At 41.1% G+C, this 19051-nt stretch overlaps 1 protein-coding gene across 1 annotated transcript in view; it reads left to right on the forward strand.

Annotated features, from left to right (window-relative positions):
* Nucleotides 1-19051, forward strand: part of LOC144530517 (caskin-1-like) — a 140411-nt gene that overhangs the window by 52300 nt on the left and 69060 nt on the right. The window contains 1 exon segment of the mRNA XM_078270115.1: nt 14234-14285. Coding sequence (XP_078126241.1) covers nt 14234-14285 — 52 coding nt within the window.

The following is a 19051-nucleotide window of genomic DNA, read 5'->3' on the forward strand; positions in this document are numbered from 1 at the left end:
CCAGGCTGGGAAGACTGAATCTGCAGTAGATAAGCAGCTTGGTGTGAACGGTGAACTGTGGGAGCAATTATAAGAAAATGGAAGACATACAAGACCACTAATAATCTCCCACGATCTGGGGCTCCACGCAAGATCTCACCCCGTGGGGTCAAAATGATCACAAGAACGGTGAGCAAAAATCCCAGAACCACACGGGAGGACCTAGTGAATGACCTGCAGAGAGCTGGGACCAAAGTAACAAAGGCTACCATCAGTAACACACTACGCCGCCAGGGACTCAAATCCTGCAGTGCCAGACGTGTCCCCCTGCTGAAGCCAGTACATGTCCAGGCCCGTCTGGAGTTTGCTAGAGAGCATTTGGATGATCCAGAAGAGGATTGGGAGAATGGCATATGGTCAGATGAAACCAAAATAGAACTTTTTGGTAAAAACTCGACTCGTTGTGTTTGGAGGGGAAAGAATGCTGAGTTGCATCCAAAGAACACCATACCTACTGTGAAGCATGGGGGTGGAAACATCATGCTTTGGGGCTGTTTTTCTGCAAAGGGACCAGGACGACTGATCTGTGTAAAGGACAAAATGAATGGGGCCATGTATCGTGAGATTTTGAGTGAAAACCTCCTTCCATCAGCAAGGGCATTGAAGATGAAACGTGGCTGGGTCTTTCAGCATGACAATGATCCCAAACACACCGCCCGGGCAACGAAGGAGTGGCTTCGAAAGAAGCATTTCAAGGTCCTGGAGTGGCCTAGCCAGTCTCCAGATCTCAACCCAATAGAAAATCTTTGGAGGGAGTTGAAAGTCTGTGTTGCCCAGCGACAGCCCCAAAACATCACTGCTCTAGGAGGAATGGGCCAAAATACCAGCAACAGTGTGTGAAAACCTTGTGAAGACTTACAGAAAACGTTTGACCTCTGTCATTGCCAGCAAAGGGTATATAACAAAGTATTGAGATGAACTTTTGTTATTGACCAAATACTTATTTTCCACTATAATTTGCAAATAAATTCATTAAAAATCCTACAATGTGATTTTCTGGATTTTCTTTTCTCATTTTGTCTCTCATAGTTGAAGTGTACCTATGATGAAAATTACAGGCCTCTCTCATTTTTTTAAGTGGGAGAACTTGCACAATTGGTGGCTGACTAAATACTTTTTTGCCCCACTGTATCTGAGGCTACATTTACATTGCTACATTTTGGTTGAAAAACGAAAATCTTTTTTGCTACGTTTTGGCTCACATTCACACTGCTCTGTTATTTCAGAGCCTCTAAACTGGAGACATTTGAAAACACTTCTGACCCGTTTTGGTTTGGAATCTGCGGGGTTGTGTCACAGTCTCAACGTCCGCAAACGGAGACCTTTGGCATCACCGACACTGACGCCAATGTTTCGCCGCCTGATTGGGTCATGACGTCTCATTCTCTGAGACTCATAGTTCTGATACATGCTACCCCGGCACGCACATGCCCAGTATACGAGAATGTTCATGCGGTCTGGGCATGTTAGTTTAAATGGAGATTTGTTCTTTTACTGGAGCTTAAAACACGGACATCACTTTTGGCTAAAAACTCCGCTTAAAAACCAAAACGTAGCAATGTAAATGTAGCCTAAAGCTAGCTCCACCTTCCACAGTCTGTCAATAGGTATGGACTTAGAGGCCTTTAGCGGCATGGAGTTAAAGGACAATTCCGGCGCAAAATGAACCTAGGGGTTAATAACACATGGGTACTGAGTTAACCGTTTTCTGGGATATGTTTTCATGGTAATCGTATGTGACCAGTTTTATCGCAAACCGCTAATTAGCTTATAACGCTAGTCGTTGTAACCCTAACCCTAACCAGTCAAACGACGAACGCTGTGCTTGACCTATGTTACTGGTTTCTGGTTGCACGGCGTTTGTTCGTTCGTTCGACTGGTCATGACTGTTTTCCCAAGATGGCGCCTGCCTGTATACTGAACGGTACTGTCTTTATAAACTATCTTCTTAATAAACTGTCTGTACACTTACAAAGTTCTCAATGCTTCAGTTTACATGTAGGGACCCTCATTAGGCTACCGTGGAAGTGTGGTGCTATTTTGAGCCTTGTTAGTGGTATAAATAGCGATTAGTTTTTACTTTAGCGTGCCCCGACAACTAGCGTCATAAGCTAATTAGCTGTTTGCGATAAAACTGGTCACATTCAATTAGCATGAAAACAAATCCTAGAGAACAGTTGACTCGGTAATCATGTGTTATTAACCCCTAGGTTCAGGGGTAAGGGAGTGACGCAAGCACGGCAACGGTCTTTATAGCGTTAAAATCAGAAAACAAATACATCAAAAAAGTATGAACTAAATACTAAATCTAATGTATATAGCATATTTGTCATAATTTAAACAAGTCTCCCAAAGAGAAACGGGTATCTCTCTCTCCCCCGCTTGGACGTGTGTGTGTGTGTGTGTGTGTGTGTGTGTGTGTGTGTGAGACGGCCAGCCAGCCGCAGGACACGCTTGTGGAGTTTAACTCCGAAAAGACAGTTAACCACAGGTTCCCGTTAATCTTATGATGATGTGTTGTGATATTTAAACAAACGAACCGTCAACGGCGAAATGAAAGCCTCTTATTTACGAGAGCGGTCTGAGAGACCTCCAGCTTACAGCGGGGTCTCTGAGCATGACTGGCCGAGCGACGAGCTAGCGGCCGGGGCAGGCGCCTGCTGGCTGTCGCCTCACTTCATGGAGCTCCAAAAACTTTGAAGCAAATTGTCAATTCGGCATCAATTTTCGCAAGACTGCCTATATTCGAAATCTAAACAGTTAATTTCTCGCCTAAATCCTTGTCATAAGTGAAATTAGTGATGAATAAGATGGCAAAAATTGTCCCGTTGTTGGTCTGTCTGTACCGGAAACCCGACCCTCGTTCACCTAGGTTCAAATGCTGAAAAGGGAAAAGGGAAAAGACCCTGCCCTGAAGTAGGGCCAGAGGGACTCAAAAATCCCCAAATTGGTCCAGTCGGAACACGAGAAAAAAAGGGTTCTAGGAATTTTATGTTCTAGGAACTGCAAAAATCCCTCCGGTCGGAAAGCGGCTGTTAACGTTAGTGTCTGGCTGTAATAATTCCGTTTCAGTCTTTTTGTGTATTGAACGTTCAAAAGAGATAAATGAAGTTAGGCTTACTGCCAAGGTGTATGTCTTTGTCCGCTTCAGCACTGAGCTGAGGACAGCGACGCAAGAGCCACACAGGTAGGCTACTGAGTCGCTGTCCTCAGTGCCGAAGAAAAGCGCTGAAACGGAGATGAAAGGGAACCCGGGTTTTTTTTTTTTTGGCTTATTTTAACTGGCCCATCCAGTTTTCTGGAGGCCCACCTACAATCAAAATCCTGGCGCCGCTAGTGCCTGTAAAGCACTGTAAAGTGCTGGATATTCATTAATACCACTGTCACGTTAACACCACACGATAAGAAATGACATAGTCTTATACTGCATTTAAATCACATTACATTGCAAGTGAAAAAACTGGTCCAATATTCAAAAAATATCATCTTCTAATTTCTACATCACACCACCCATCCCATGCCTTGGTGCTGAGGAGCATGGCCTGTTTCCATTTGAGCGTTAGGTACTCGGATGGAAACGGCAACAGATGTGGAACTAACACCGAAATTACCGCCCTAATTCCCACGGCTACACCATTCTTGGCCGGACTCGCACTTTGGCGGGACACTGAGTTCCAGTAGTGCTGCACATTTGATCCCCCAACCCACTTTTTAAGAACCTCTGCATGTTTAATGATCGTTAGCTCACAAATGTCATTGGAAATACAGTGGAACCTTTGACTGGCTTTAACACGTTGAAAAGGAGAAGAAGGTGTAGATATTATGTGAACAGTTTGTCACGGGTATGCTCTGTAATATCTGTGTTTTAATGTGTAAAACTCTAATTGTGAAGGATTACATTCAAATATGTGACTGTATGTCTGTCAGTATTTAAATAAATACCTTAAATCCTTGTTTACATGATCCTGTTTAAATCGATCAAAAATAAAGACTGTGACAGATAGAGCATGCATTCTTTTTGCAGCAGAAGGCTCCTGTCTTTCGTGTCATTACGTCGTACGCCCGTGATGACGTCATCACGTTAAGTGATGTCCGGTGCAAAACCCTGTGACACCATTTCTATTGCAGGTGAAAGTGTCAAAACGCCTTTACACTCTGCTCGTAAAAATGAGCATCTCAAAAACAAAAAAAAAGATGTACGCAGTTCAAGTCACTTATGGAGTGTTAAGAAATGTTTTGTTCATGTTTCTACATTTAGAAATCTTTTGGATCAACATGTTTTGCGTGTTGATTTCGTAAAATGTGATGAAAGCACGTGCGATTTCTGTAATTGTCTTTATTTATGACACACTTTCAATACTTTTAATTATTATGGTTTATTGACTTGTATAACCTTTTTGCTTGGGTTGTACAGATTTACAGGGATAACAAGCATTTAAAGATATTCCAAGAAATGAAATCACAATAAGCAAAAATACCAATGCTGGCGACGTAGATGTGCCGTCTGAAAGTTGTAAGTCTTCTGGTAGCTGTGCCAAGAGAAATCTCAATCATTCAAAAATCAATCAGAAACGGCTGCTACGGAGCCATAACGTGAGGTACAAGGTAATGGAGCCTTTTATACATTGACGTGTTTCTTTAGAAGTAAACAATGGACAAATGGAGTCTTTAAACGCTTCCGATGTAAAGTTATTCGCTGTCAAAGGGGCGCCAAAATGAATGACAGTCAGTGGAATGTTAACGGCACCTGATGGCTTATTAGCATCTAAATGGCTCAATGGGAGGTACGCTTTGCGGAGGCTGGCTTACCCCCTTGCTCAGGATGCTCAGTCCAGGAAGTGTTCATGAGGAGGGAGAAAGCAGAGAGGGTCACTGAGGATCAAACAGCTCCTGCAGTTACCATGTCGACACACACACACACACACACACACACACACACACACACACACACACACACACACACACACAGGCACACGCACACACAGTTCCTCTCTCCAGTAGTATTTATACACAGATGAATTATTAATGCTAATTATTTATACTGAGACATCAGAGTGACGTACTTGTTCACAAATCACTGTAATGTGTGTGTATTTGGTTTGGCTGTGAAGTGCCCTGTCACTGTGTGTGTACACAGTCATGATGCAGCACTTTGTGTGAATGTGTGCAGGCTGATTTACCGTCTGTGTACATCTGACAGGCAGTGGCCAATGTTGGCAGAGCTTTTTATGGTGTCAGAAAATGACGAGGGAAGTCACGAGTGCATCGAGTCCAAGCAAAACAAGTATTCAATGTGCACGCACGCACGCACACACACACACACACACACACACACACACACACACACACAGGCATGAAGAAGAGAGATGGCTTTCTATATCTTAACTGGATCTAAATTAGCTGATTGTGCATGAACATCTGCATGTAACTTTCACATGTGTGTTCATGGAGTTGTGAAGTGGGAGGGGTTACTTAGATGCCCAGGGCACAAAGATCATCACCTCTCCATATAATTGGTTGAACTGCTTATCGGAGGGTGCGATTTGTCTGAAACTGTACATTTTGTCCCCACCGGTGATACAAATAATTCAGCAGAGGCAGGGATATATAGACCAGAAAGGGGGAAATCCCACGCATCCCCCTGCGGCAAACCGCACCCTGCATGAACAGTAAGAACGGATAACCAAACAACTACCAACCAGTTAAAGTCACTACCAAAGAAATCAGTGGAAAATATAAAGATCGATGGGGTTTCACCAAACATATTGTACAGGCAGGCTACACACACTCACATGCCAACCACATGCTAACAAGTGCATGCTCGAACTAGTTCATTTAGAGCTATTTAAAATAGGGATAGGCTGATTATCGGCCCTGGCCGATTATCAGGCCGTTTTTTGGCATTTTGCAGATTATCTGTATCAGTGTTTTATTTGCCTGATAGCCGATCAAGTTAATGAATTAAAAAGTGCGTTACTTTGGCTCGACTACACCTCTGTGTCTGTGTCTGTCCCTCTGCTTCAGAGTCTGACTTAATGTCCCGCCCACAACTCTATGTGACTATCTCTTACTGGGTATTATGTTGAAAGTTACTAAGTTATTAAATAATTGCTTAAAGCATTTAAACAAACTTTTGTGTTGGAGTTTGTAACATTCCAAAATCTCATGTTCATTTTCACTGTAAACGCATATTGGTTCCAAATATCGGTTATCGGTTTCAGTAACTACTAATAATCGGTATCGGTATTGGTCAATCCCTAATTTAAAACAACACAGCAATGCAACTGACCTTTATAATGCAGGCTAAATACATGGAGACCTGTTACAATGCCTGCCAGTGATTGGAGGAACAGAGAGGGAAAACGGTTGCATGAGAGAAAAGAAATGCTATGACCTTTCTCATTTGCGAACTTGAGGCAAGAATGGCAGGAGAAGAAAGGAGGAAATAAAAGTAAGCGGTGGAGAGGTGAAGGAAATAGTCAGAGGAGGGGAAATGGGGACAGATCAATCAGGGCCAAGACATCAGGTCTACTTTCAGAGAGCACTCCAGACTCCAGTGCAGTATTTTCCATCCTCACTGCCAGGGAAAGAGAGGGAGAGAGGAAGGGAAAAGACATTTGGAGAGACGGGAGAAAGACATAAAGAGCTAAGGCTATACGCTCACGGGGCTAAGGAATCTTCCTTTTCTGTCCTTTCATTTTATTTCCTTCCATTTCCACTCTTTAAAGTAAATGTATACCATGTGATGGAACCAAATAAACTCCCTTGGTTAAAAATCGGTGTGTACCACAGACTCAGTCTTCCCCAGGATAGATATTATGTAACAGCACAGCATATTAAGAAAAGCAGTGACACTGTTCTCTTTTCCTCTCCCATGAGGATAAAATCAGCCCATTTTCGCCAGGGGTAAGAAAACAGAGAATCAGCAGACTGAAAATAATCCCTCTGTAAAAACATCTCCCCTTTTACCTTCACTGCCTCTATCTCATACAGTCATGTGAAAAAAATAGGACACCCATGCTAAAGTTGACTAAAAAGAGGAATAAAAAAAATCATCATTTGCAAATTGATCTTAATGCCTTAATTAAAAACAAATGAGGAAAAATCCAATCTTTAAGGACACCAATTTTCTTTGTGAATGAATAATGTATCGTAAATAAATAAATGTTCTTCCTTAAAATACAGGGGGCATACCTGTAACCACTGTATACCAGTAAGTACACCCCTATGTTAAATTCCCATAGAGGCAGGCAGATGTTTATTTTTAAATGCCAGTTATTTCATGGATCCAGGATACTATGATCCTGATAAAGTTCGCTTGGCCTTTGGAATTAAAATAGCCCCACATCATCACATACCCTTCACCATACCTAGAGATTGGCGTGGGGTACTTTCCATAAAATCATCTCTCAATGCAAATCAAACCAGCTATTAGGCTAACTGAAATAAAACCATGCCAATCTCTAGGTATGGTGAAGAGTATGTGATGATGTGGGGCTATTTTAATTCCAAAGGCCAAGGGAACTTTATCAGGATACATAGTATCCTGGATCCATGAAATAACTGGCCTTTAAAAACAAAAGTCTGCCTGCCTCTATGGGAATTTAACATAGGGGTGTACTTACTTATGCCCCCTGTATTTTAAGGAAGAACATTTATTCATTTACATTATTCATTCACAAAGAAAATTGGTGTCCTTAAAGGTTGGATTTTTCCTCATTTGTTTTTAATTAAGGCATTAAGATTTTTTTTATTCCTCTTTTTAGTCAACTTTAGCATGGGTGTCCTATTTTTTCAGCTCATACTTTAGTAACGGTATGACAGAAAATGTTGAGTGGTTTTGAAACAGTGACTTTTTCAAACCGTGGTATACCTTGAAACCGGGAACCGGCCCATGCCTAGTGTTAACTCAACACATTAAAATGTCACTCTTGTAAAGAGCCTTCGTGAAACAGGAACTGTTCCACAAGTAAGAAAACCCCATTTGAAAATCCCAGACATTTGTAATAATGCAAATGACTAAACATCCAGCCAGGAACATAAGCTTACTCAACAGGATGTCATGCAGTTTGTTTAATTTGTCTAGACAAGGATGACCATTTTTAGCCACGCTGGCTGCTCTGGCTCTTGGGATGGCAATGGTCTGTTGGTTGGTCATTCATGTTGCCCTCAGGATGAACTGTAATAACTAAATAAAGAACCTTGGACCTGTAGACTTTTGTTTAAAGGAGACATATCATGCTCATTTCGCAGGTTCAAACTCGTATTTTGGGGTTCTACTAGAACATGTTTACATGAATTTAAGTTTAAAAAAACACAAGACTGGGTTGTCTTATTTCACAGTTTGTGCGGGTTGGCAGGCACTCCAGATACCCACATGTATGTGCACAAGCACTCAACAAGTGCGTTTTCCATGATATTTCTCCTTTAAATAACAACATTGTTGTTGTTTTTTGATCTTCCTGTTTTTAGTGGCCTTTAGCAACTAAATCAGACAGGCTGTAATAACAGCGGGACCAAAGAGCATTCGGGCTTTTTTTCCAGACAGAGTCGATTTCAGAAAGGGTTTGGAAAATGAAGTTAGAAGTGAGTATTGGTGGATGAGGAAGAAACAAAGTTATGATGACAAGTACACACACTGCTGGGCTGGTAAAGTCTGGCTTTTTATATGCTAAGAAATAAATGTTGTTTCACCATGTCGCAAAGCTTTCAACGTCTAAGTGCAAAGGATGCTGTAGGTAGTAGATGCTAATTTATCTTACAATATGGATAGTAAACCTCAGGAGCACATTTCATTAGAAAGACCAGTAAAGAAATGCTGAATGAGATATTGCATTGAGTTTCAGGCAGCTAGCCCGGAGAAGCTCTCTGGTCTTTGACTCTCTATAGTAGTTTGAAAAAAAGAAAAAAAAATCTCAACCCGAGGTCCATTCTCTAGCTTTTTCTGGAACTTTCACCACATTTCACCGTCAACACCCGAGCAAAGCCCATCCTCTGGGGAAGACAGTGAGATGTGGTTGAAAGCTCCAGAAGTAGGCTAGTAAATATTGGATCCACCATGATGCTTTATACATTCCTTACCCTTATTTAACTTGTACATTAAACTTGTGGAGATATTTGCGGCTCATTGTGTGAAATTGTCGAAAATGCACATGATTTCTTCATAGTCTCACATCTTTCTTGTGCATATGTTTATATTCCACGGTATTCAAAACATTTCATATTGAACGTATTGCATGTTTCAACATACTGTGTCGGTTGCCACAAATGAAGCCACAATCCATCATTTGCTGTATTTGATCTAGCTCAGTCTTAACCCTCTGCTTTCAGTCTGTATATATTTTTTGCTGTTTGTTTTATCACCGAAGGCAGTATGGCAACATCCTGACTTGCACACACAGAGAAAAACCTTTCAAAAATCCCCAAGGGTTCAACCATTTTAATTGACTTTATGAGAAGACATTTTTATTTCTACGTTTTTTAAAGATTGCTCACCTCCAGCATTTTCAGAGAAGCTTTGCTTCTGTGGGAAAGTTTGTTTTCAGAGTTCCACAAAACAGTTTGAAGCCAAAATTAATATTGACATGTATGGATGTTTTTGTATCGTAATGTACTTTATCATATTCTTATATTCCATTTTACGCTGCAGATACTGTCCCCGCTGCAGGCAGGTCTAGGCTGGTAGAAGACTGGTAATACATATGGGTGCTGTCAGATGCTTTGACGGTGACTCCAATAGGCTTGCAGTCATTGCCGTGTTCAACATTAGAGCAGCTGTGTATGAAGTAGAAAGGGAGAGACAGATGATTTATATGTGTTTCTGAATGTGTGTGTACTCTTTATCAGTGCATTTAAGCGTGCATGTCATTTTTTTATTTGGACATGAATGTATTTATGAGTTCCCACAGTATCTGTGTGTGTGTGTGTGTGTGTGTGTGTATGTGTGTGTGTGTGTGTGTGTGTGTGTGTGTGTGTGTGTGTGTGTGTGTGTGTGTGTGGCTGCAGCTATGTGTGTTAAGTGTTGGAGTGTGTTTTTCAGCTGGCTGGCTTCATCATAACCATGGTTTCACTGTTTGTTATGACTGTGTGCTACTATGTTGCTGTCCAGCATCTCCGAGCAACACACACACACACACACACACACACACACACACACACACACACACACACATATACACAGAGGCATGGACACATGCAATAGCAAAACTGCTAAGTGTGTGTGTGTGTGTGTGTGTGTGTGTGTGTGTGAGTGTGTGTGTCTGTGTGTGTCTGTGTGTGTCTGTGTGTGCCGTGATCAACATATAAACAGGACTGTTTGTTGGTTTGAACAAATGAACGGCTGCTCATACAGCATAACTGTAATATTGCATGTTGCAACATATAAATGTAAGTGTCCTTACTCACCATCCTACTTATGTAGTCGCTGTCTGAAAGAAACATTACATTATTAATAATGAATGACCAATTGTGTGTTACTTATTACTGTGAGTTTAGACTCCAATAAACGGTTTCTTTATTTCCATGTTTTCTACACGGATCATCAACTGGTGAGGATGCTGACTTTTTGCCTGGACATGTAGCTTTAGCCTCAGTCTGTTAGCATGATATCATGTATGTAGCCACCAAGTGCATATTTAAGACCCTTTTACATGGCTCTCATTTTGAAATGAAAATGAGCTGGAAACATTAAAAAGTCAGCAGGAAGCAGTGTTTTCAACCAACTAATAGAGCTAATGTTAGCTTAAATAGCTTGCTAGCTAGTGTTGACATCTCTCAGCAACAGTTGTCATTGCATCCACAGCTAAAAATGACAAGCCTGCTTTTGTCTACGTCTGTCTACAATCAAGGACCCATTGTTGAATTTTAATTGTAAATCTGTTATATTGTAAACCGCATATATTACTGTATGTGTTGTGCGAGAACGGAAAGCTTGTAGGTTTAGCAACAGTTAGCTTCGCAAACGGTCAATTCATCAAATTCAGGGAGAGTTACTCAAAGGCTGTTGAAAATACATTTTGGGAAATGGAGGAAATCACTAAATGACACAGAAGAGGCAGCTTGAGTCAAAGCGCATCCACCGAAAAGTAAAGAGAAAATATGCACAGTGAAAAGTTTTTCGCACATAGGTCTATATTGAAGACACCGTCAGATTAAACTGGGGGGGTGTTTTGTTCTGTTCTGTCAAGTGTGTCTTTTTTCCTGTCACATTACAGGGCAACATATGACCACGGGTCAGGTCTCATGGTCTCATGACGTTATGGAGTCAAACGGTCATGATTATTGGCCGTGGGACAGATTTGGAATCCTGTGGAGAAAGACTAGTGTGTGCGTGTGTTTGTTCTTTTTTTGGAAAGAAGCCAGTCATTGTATGGAGCTTAGCGGTGATACACAAAATCTTTAAGTTAGTTTCATCCTCGTCTCTCATTTGTTTTGTTTCGTGGCCGATTCTCTGACCTCTTTGAACTTTTCTTCCTGTTGACGACAACCACACCATGCCTTTGTATTACAGTAATGCATGCTGTTACACCTCTCTCACAGCTAGCACACACATGGAGGATGTACTGTAGGTAGCGCCAATAAAAGTTCAGTGTGTGTGTGTGTGTGTGTGTGTGTGTGTGTGTGTGTGTGAGTGAATGTGTGTGAGAGAGAGAGAGAGAGCGAGAGAGAGAGAGAGAGAGAGAGAGAGAGAGAGAGAGAGAGAGAGAGAGATAGTGTATATATCCCTGCATTTAGCAGCCAGAAATAGCCTGTTAGGAAATCAATGATCCTGGGAGCTGGGAGCTGTCTCCTCTACAATAGAGGGACTGTCCTGTTTCCTGCACCCTGGAGGGTGTGTGTGTGTGTGTGTGTGTGTGTGTGTGTGTGTGTGTGTGTGTGTGTGTGTGTGTGTGTGTGTGTGTGTGTGGAAAGAGTGAAAGAAAGAGTACAGACTCATCTTGGCTGTGCCTCCGTTCTGGATCATCAGCTGACGTTAGACATAAAAACAAAGGGCAAAGTATGGAAAAATAATGTGGGTGAAAGTAAAAGAAGGTTGTGCTCTGACTTCTTCTTGTAAATAAGTTACTCTAGAAGCTGTATAGGGGCTAAAAAGCATGAGTCATTAGTTTTTGTCTGATCAGCAGTGTCAGATCCACCGTGCCTGTTAGTTTCCTCACCTGTGACATTGCTCAGCACGCCTGCTGAGCTGTGATGGATAGAGTGAGTGACTGAATCAGTGACATCATCACTGTGAGACCAAAAGCAAACTGATCCCTACCCTATCCCTACACTCACACATTGGCTCTTTTGGCTGCGACGAGTCAAACCATGCCGTGCTGATTAGCATTTCCATTACCAGTTTAAATGTGCTCAATCACGCCTGAGATGGACCATCTCCAGAGTCAAGCCATAGTGCCCTTAGTCTATATCGACCACGTTTCATTTTCGGAAATTCCGCTGGATGTCCCTCATTTCGGCCGGATGATTGTTATTAGGGGTGCACCATTCAGAAAATTCAATATTGATTTTTAGGCTCAATATTAAAAAAAAAAAAAAAAAACGATTCTCGATGAAAAAAACAATTCACAGTATGTAAATGTAGTTACTTTTCCCATGTGATTGCAGTAGACATACAATTTAAATGAAAATAAACTATATTACTATATATGTCTTACAAAAATACAAACTGCAAAGTGCCAAGCTTTGGCCAGCTTTCAAATACTTTTAATTCAAGTATAAAACAAAAATGTTAACTAAAAAGAGCCTTTCGTTCAGAGTTCGGTGGGAGTTTAGCGCATTGAAAGAGTGCGTTGGTTGACTGGCATGTTAGGTCCTTTAGGTTGTTGTTCGTCCACGTCTTTAATATTAATCTCTGGGGGATGGCGTACCATGGGAGTTTCCAAAATACTTAACTTTCACTTTGCAAAGCCTGCATATAGCATGATTCCTATCAAGTTCCGTCTTCCCCTCGAGGTTATAAAAGCCGGAATGTGCCCAAACTCTCGCCTTCAACGAGGATGGAGCAGGTTGAATCATTTGTTTTGTGAGGTTTGCCATTGTTTGCGCCGACTAAGCTACTTCTGCTGCGCTCGTTCTTCCTTTGATTATAACAAGAGTGACCAGCCGTCACTGTGAATTTGACGCAGCGCCATCTATGGGAATGGCGAGCTAAACTGATTTCAGGACAATAGTATACACGCCATTACAAAACGAAAAAAAGAAATTAAAAAAAATGAATCGATTGTTGGAATTCTATGAATCGATTTTGAATCGGTAGAGCTTGAATCGCGATACGAATGTGAATCGATTTTTTTTTGCACACCCCTAATTGTTACCTTCGGCTTTCTTTGTGTTGGCATTTTAAACTCCGGTGGATCTATGAGGACTAACCCCCTAACCCTAACCTTAACCCTAAATGTCGCTTTCTTCTTTTCCTAAACCCAACTGTCCCGTTCTTGTCCCGTTATTCTTTTCCTAAACCCAACTGTCATGTTCTTGTCCCGCCCACCCACGATGATATTACCAGTTTGTCCCACCCCTACTCTACTAAGGCCACAACATTAAGCCAAAGTAATGCACTGAAGTAACTAAACTGTTGTGTGCAACATTTTCACTTTAACTTACATAATGTTTTAGCACTTTGTGTGATAACTTTAATGACATATTGCTAATTCTGTCTGCTATTTTGCTAATTTTGCACGCTATGTCATTTAAAAAATGGTTACACATATACAGTAAGCGAGTTGCACATTTTGTATGTTTTTATGATATGCACATGGGGAGGTTTTGATTGAATGATGTGAATTCTTTATTCACACATACCTCACTCCACGCGTAACCACACACAGTAGCAGGCATGCTCTGAATAATGTAAATATTCATAATGAGAGACAGATGTTATCACCGTGGGGGCCTGAACTCCAGGAAATGGTATTCTTTCCTAGGAGAGGAAATATGAAATCAATATGACTCATAATAAATGAGTCATTTCTGGGGGAAATAAATAAGGGAGGAGTGAAAAAGGCAGTGTTTTTTTTCCGGCTTGAAGATTGCATTAAAAAATACTCGTCCCATATAGCACAGTGATGCTGTAAACACAAACATTAAATATAACACTTATATTGCTGTGTTGTATCATAAAAAGGCACCGACCGGCTATTACTATCACTTACGTGCTGCAAAAATCAATTCATGTTCCACTTTATTTGTGTTTCAGAGCTCCTCGGTTCTGCAAAGAAAGTGAATGTCAACTTCCAGGATACAGATGGGTGAGTTATCTCCCTTACTCCTCCCTCCATGTACATCTCATCTGTCTCTCCGCTCGTTTTCTCCCCCCTTACTCTCTCCTTTCATTCTGCCATTCCCACTCACTCCCCTCCTCCTTTCCGCCCCTTTTTCAAAAAACATATTTTTTATTGTTTTTTGCAACAATTACAATCACAACAACCCCCCCCCTCCCTCTTATGACAGCATATAGATAAAAAAAATATATATATAATAAATATTTTGTAACATATAAACATAAACATATTGACCAGGAATAGATTAAAAGCAGACTAATATTTACTGATTAATAATTGAAATAATAATATAATGGAGCACACAAATTGAAGAAAAGAAATAAACCAAACAAAGCAATTGCACAACTGAAATTTCACAACTGTCATAGTATCATCGTCTACAGCACACTTTCACATCAAATGATATATTTATTCATTTTCACTTATCACCCTTCCATTGCCGCCTCAAGGTTACCATTGTTAACAAATGTCAGGAATGTCAGTACCGTGACAGTGTTAGTTGTGCTCCTGTAGTATTCAAAGCGGAAGGATTAGCCCAGATACCACTCAGCTAAAGTTCGGACTAGAATGACGTGTTTATGTGTGTGTGTGACAAAGAGAGAGAATAAAGTAGAGAGTATTGTTCGTGACTTACTGCTTCAAACAGACAAAACATCAAATGGAGAACTGTGGCCCACATCCTGGGTTAGTTGTGTGTGTGTGTGTGTGTGTGTGTGTGTGTGTGTGTGTGTGTGTGTGTGTGTGTGACAGAGAGCATTTAGAGGGACAGACAGAGCTATTCTCTCCCCTTAAGGTTTGAGACCCTGCACACAAACTTGCCCACTAATTGCAGACAGAATGGGGAGCAGAAACACAACAGGTTCACAATGTCAAATCAGTTCTGAGGCTCTATAGTGTGCTGCTGATGAAGAACAGCTATTACAATATGCGTGACAAATAAAAGGTGTTTCACAAATAAATAATCAATCAACCAATAGTCATCAATAATGCGGTAAACAGTTTTAAGTGAAATTATGGAGGAGGAAAGAAAATTCCAGCTATATACGTACTGACTATGTTGCACAAAAAAAAGAATAGTGTGCAAATCTAACATGACAATTTAAAGGGGTCCCTTAAAACGTAAAACTGTGAATTTGTGAATGTCAGTTGTCAGTTTCTCAATCAAAAACAAATCTGCAATTCGTCAAATGATATTCCCTCAAAATGTTTCACAACGGATTTTCTGAGAAAACTGAACTGGGGAACAGCATGCAGCAAAGTGCCGCAGGTCGGAATCGAACCTGCGGCCGCTGCTGTAAGGAGCGCACGCTCCACCAGGTGAGCAACCCGGGCGCCCCTCCGTCCTCATATCTTAACCAAAGAAAGTAACGGTCGCAGTTTGAAATCAGTTATGTTACTTAACTTCTGGTTATGCATGTGACACAGAACCTGACGCAATTTGACGCAGAATGTGACTTTGTTCCGTTTGTATACTTTTATTTTTAAACAGAACACGGACCACGGTCTCCTTGATTGAAGTCCTGTATTTGTTTGACCTATCCACCACCCCAACCTGCCTCATTACCTCGAATTTGGCACTCTTATACATCATCATGTTACATGCGGCTTGGCCGCTAGAGGGCGAAGTCACTGTAAATGTAAATGTGAGTCGTAATTGCTGCTTGACCAAGCGATTTAAGGGGAAGTTTCGAAAAGCATTCCTTAGGAGCATTCCTGTTTGCGTTTAAACCGCTTCAGATGAGCCATGCAAACTAGACCGACAGTGGATTAAAAAAACAATGCGGTTTTGAAGCAGTTTATATACTGTACATGAAGAGACAATGGCACAGAGTCATCATGTTATTCTTTGTAGTCACGGCTGCATAACTCTGATGTTTGAGTTTGATTTAATAAGTAAATGAAAAAGAGACATGTGTTTGATGGTTATTTATTTCTATCAGCAAAGTTTAATTTCCCCACTGCTCTTGACCTGTTTGCACCCTGTAATGTCCACCCCTCGCCCATATTGATAATAGTCGCATCCCAGTGCGTCCTTATTTTGTGAACAAGGCGGTACGCAAGTTGTCGTTGATGTGGTCTCTGTGGTTAACCAATCAGTGATGTTCAACAAACTTCCTACAGCCCGTAAGGATATACACACCTGGAACTACATTTGGTCCCTGGTTCCTCCGGTGGAAACCCAGGCTTTGTTCCAGAGTTTCTCAAAAGTTTCTTGTCTCCTGGTGAAGTTCCTGCACTTCCCGTGTTCTCAGTCTCCTCATGTTCAAGCGGAGCATCTTCAAACTGTCTGTTCTTATGAGTCACATATCCACTGTAGTTTACAGCTGCTTTGCCAGTTTACTTTACCCACTGTACTGTCCTGAATAATGCTTATAAGTAGAATCGCTCTGGTCTCAAAACATCTACGTCTAGGAAGGACTACAGTTGAAAATTAGCCGTCTGGCTAACACTGGCACATTTACAGAAATGTTGGTTAATGTGCGTTGTCCTTATAAATAAATAAATAAATAAAATTAAATGAAGGAAAATTCCTTCACCCACTTTAAAGATTCTGGCTGGAATTTGACATAAACAAACAAAATATGAATTTTAAGTCTGTATCATTGCAGCTCTTCCATGTGCTGGTGGTGGCCCCCCTTACTTTTTCCATCCTATCTGTTCATCCATGATAAATGCCTGTCCGCACAGTGCAGCAGGAAACAACACACGGTAGATATGCTAATTGCTACAACCGTGAGTCACGACAGCTTCAGCCCTTGTAAGAGTCATCAAATCGAGCCCAAAGACTGCAATCTGTGCTAAATAAAGTGGTTTCTGTAAAGATGGAGATCAAAAGCCATCCTCTCAGCGCTGCTTTGCCACGCTGAGTGAAACTGAACAGTGTAATCCAATTAGTGTGTTTACTCTTATTACTCCCACAGTATTAAGTGATCCTTATTGGCTGATGCCAACGTGGCTGTGTGTGAATAAGTCATAAATAAGTGCATGGATCATGTTAAATTTTTGGTTTTATACTGAGTGCACATGGCTAATGAGTCTGCACAATTCATTTTAGATTTGTTTACTCTTCTTGGCATTCGCTCGGGAGACTCGTAATGAACTCACTTTGTTAAAAAAAACAATTGGCAATCGCAAATCTTAATTGGCATTTTTACCGCAGACTTTCCTCATCTGCTGTGTGTGTGTGTGTGTGTGTGTGTGTGTGTGTGTGTGTGTGTGTGTGCGTGTGTGCGTGTGTGCGTGCACGCGTGTGGAAAAAGGCATTTCCTAAGTGGTGTCAATCAGCTGGTGTTTGCACGTCATAAAAAAAACAGGCGGAATCCAACCAACGCTGGTCAGCGTTAATTTATGTTTTTAGGTCAATTAGAAAACAGCGTAGCACCAAAGTGGAGACAGTGATGTATAGGAGAGAAATGAGCAGATAGAGAGGGTTTGTCACATATACATGTGAGGACATACAGTGCAGTGGTGTGTCTCGAGACATGACAACAACAGAGCACTTAAGAGTGTATGAAGGTCCCTCTTTAAAAACCCTGACAAGGAAATCCCCACTGAGACCTGAGAGTATATTACAAGAGAGCTCCACTGCACTCTACGTGAGTGTGTTTGTGCAGGCGTAGAGGTTTACACAGACAGAAAGACCCGGAAAATGTGCGAGAAGAAAAGGAAGACTAACTGATGTTGCACGTAGGCTCTACACAGCCTACGTAAGTGGCTCCCGGATGATTCTTCAAGTAAAGACCACAGAGGGCCCTATCTTGCACCTGGCGCAGCGCAAAGCCCGTCGCAAGCGTCTTTGCTGGTTTAAGACCGATGCAGTTTTCAAGTTCCCGTCCAGCGCCTACATTGTTTAAATAGCAAATGCAAATACACCTGCACCCATCTCAAAAAACATATGGTGTTTTTTGAAAATTAAACTATGTAAACCTGTTCTGGTACAACCTCTAAATACAATTATGAACCTGAAAATGAGCATAATATGAGCACTTTAACAGTGTTGGAGGCAGACAGTCATTTCGATGTCACTGTAATAATTAGAGTAGATCACTGTAATGTTTGGCGTTACGTCTGTGTTTATCATGGATGTGTTTACTACTGTTGCCAGGCAGACTGCTTTCCCTTACTTCCGCTGTCTTCTTTTCTTCTTCTTGCTTATTCACAGATTATTTTGTTTGTACGCCCCCTGGTATAATTCTATATATGGTAGAATTAAATCGATTCTTTGGTTAACGATACGATATTTACTGATATCACAAAGTCTGCCGCCATACGATGTTGATTCGATTGAATACATTACAAGACACAAGACACAAGGTGTTTTATTTATATTTACAAAAAAGCAACTAAAATACGATTTGACAATTTCATTACTAAGCTCTTCCAGATATTCAAATGAAAAACAAACTACTCTTTTTAATGCAAAAGAATAAATATAAAGTGGGAATTTCAAAATAAAGGCACATCTCAAAGATGATATGTATCAATATTTTCACTTTGTATCGATAATATAAAAGCTAAAAGGGAAGTAAGGAGACATTAAAGCACACTTTTATGTATGCTAAGCGATTGAAGCTAAATATGATTATGAGATGCTCCACAGGTGTGTGAGGACTTTCTCCTAAATTGTACCTGCAGAGCCTCATTATACAGCTTAAATTGTTAAAACGGGTTACTTTGAGGAGTGCGTGGACTGGTTACATCATGCCTTGACAATAAACGAACAGAGAAGTTGA

Source organism: Sander vitreus, chromosome 15 (assembly GCF_031162955.1).
Source record: "Sander vitreus isolate 19-12246 chromosome 15, sanVit1, whole genome shotgun sequence".
Taxonomy (NCBI): Eukaryota; Metazoa; Chordata; class Actinopteri; order Perciformes; family Percidae; genus Sander; species Sander vitreus.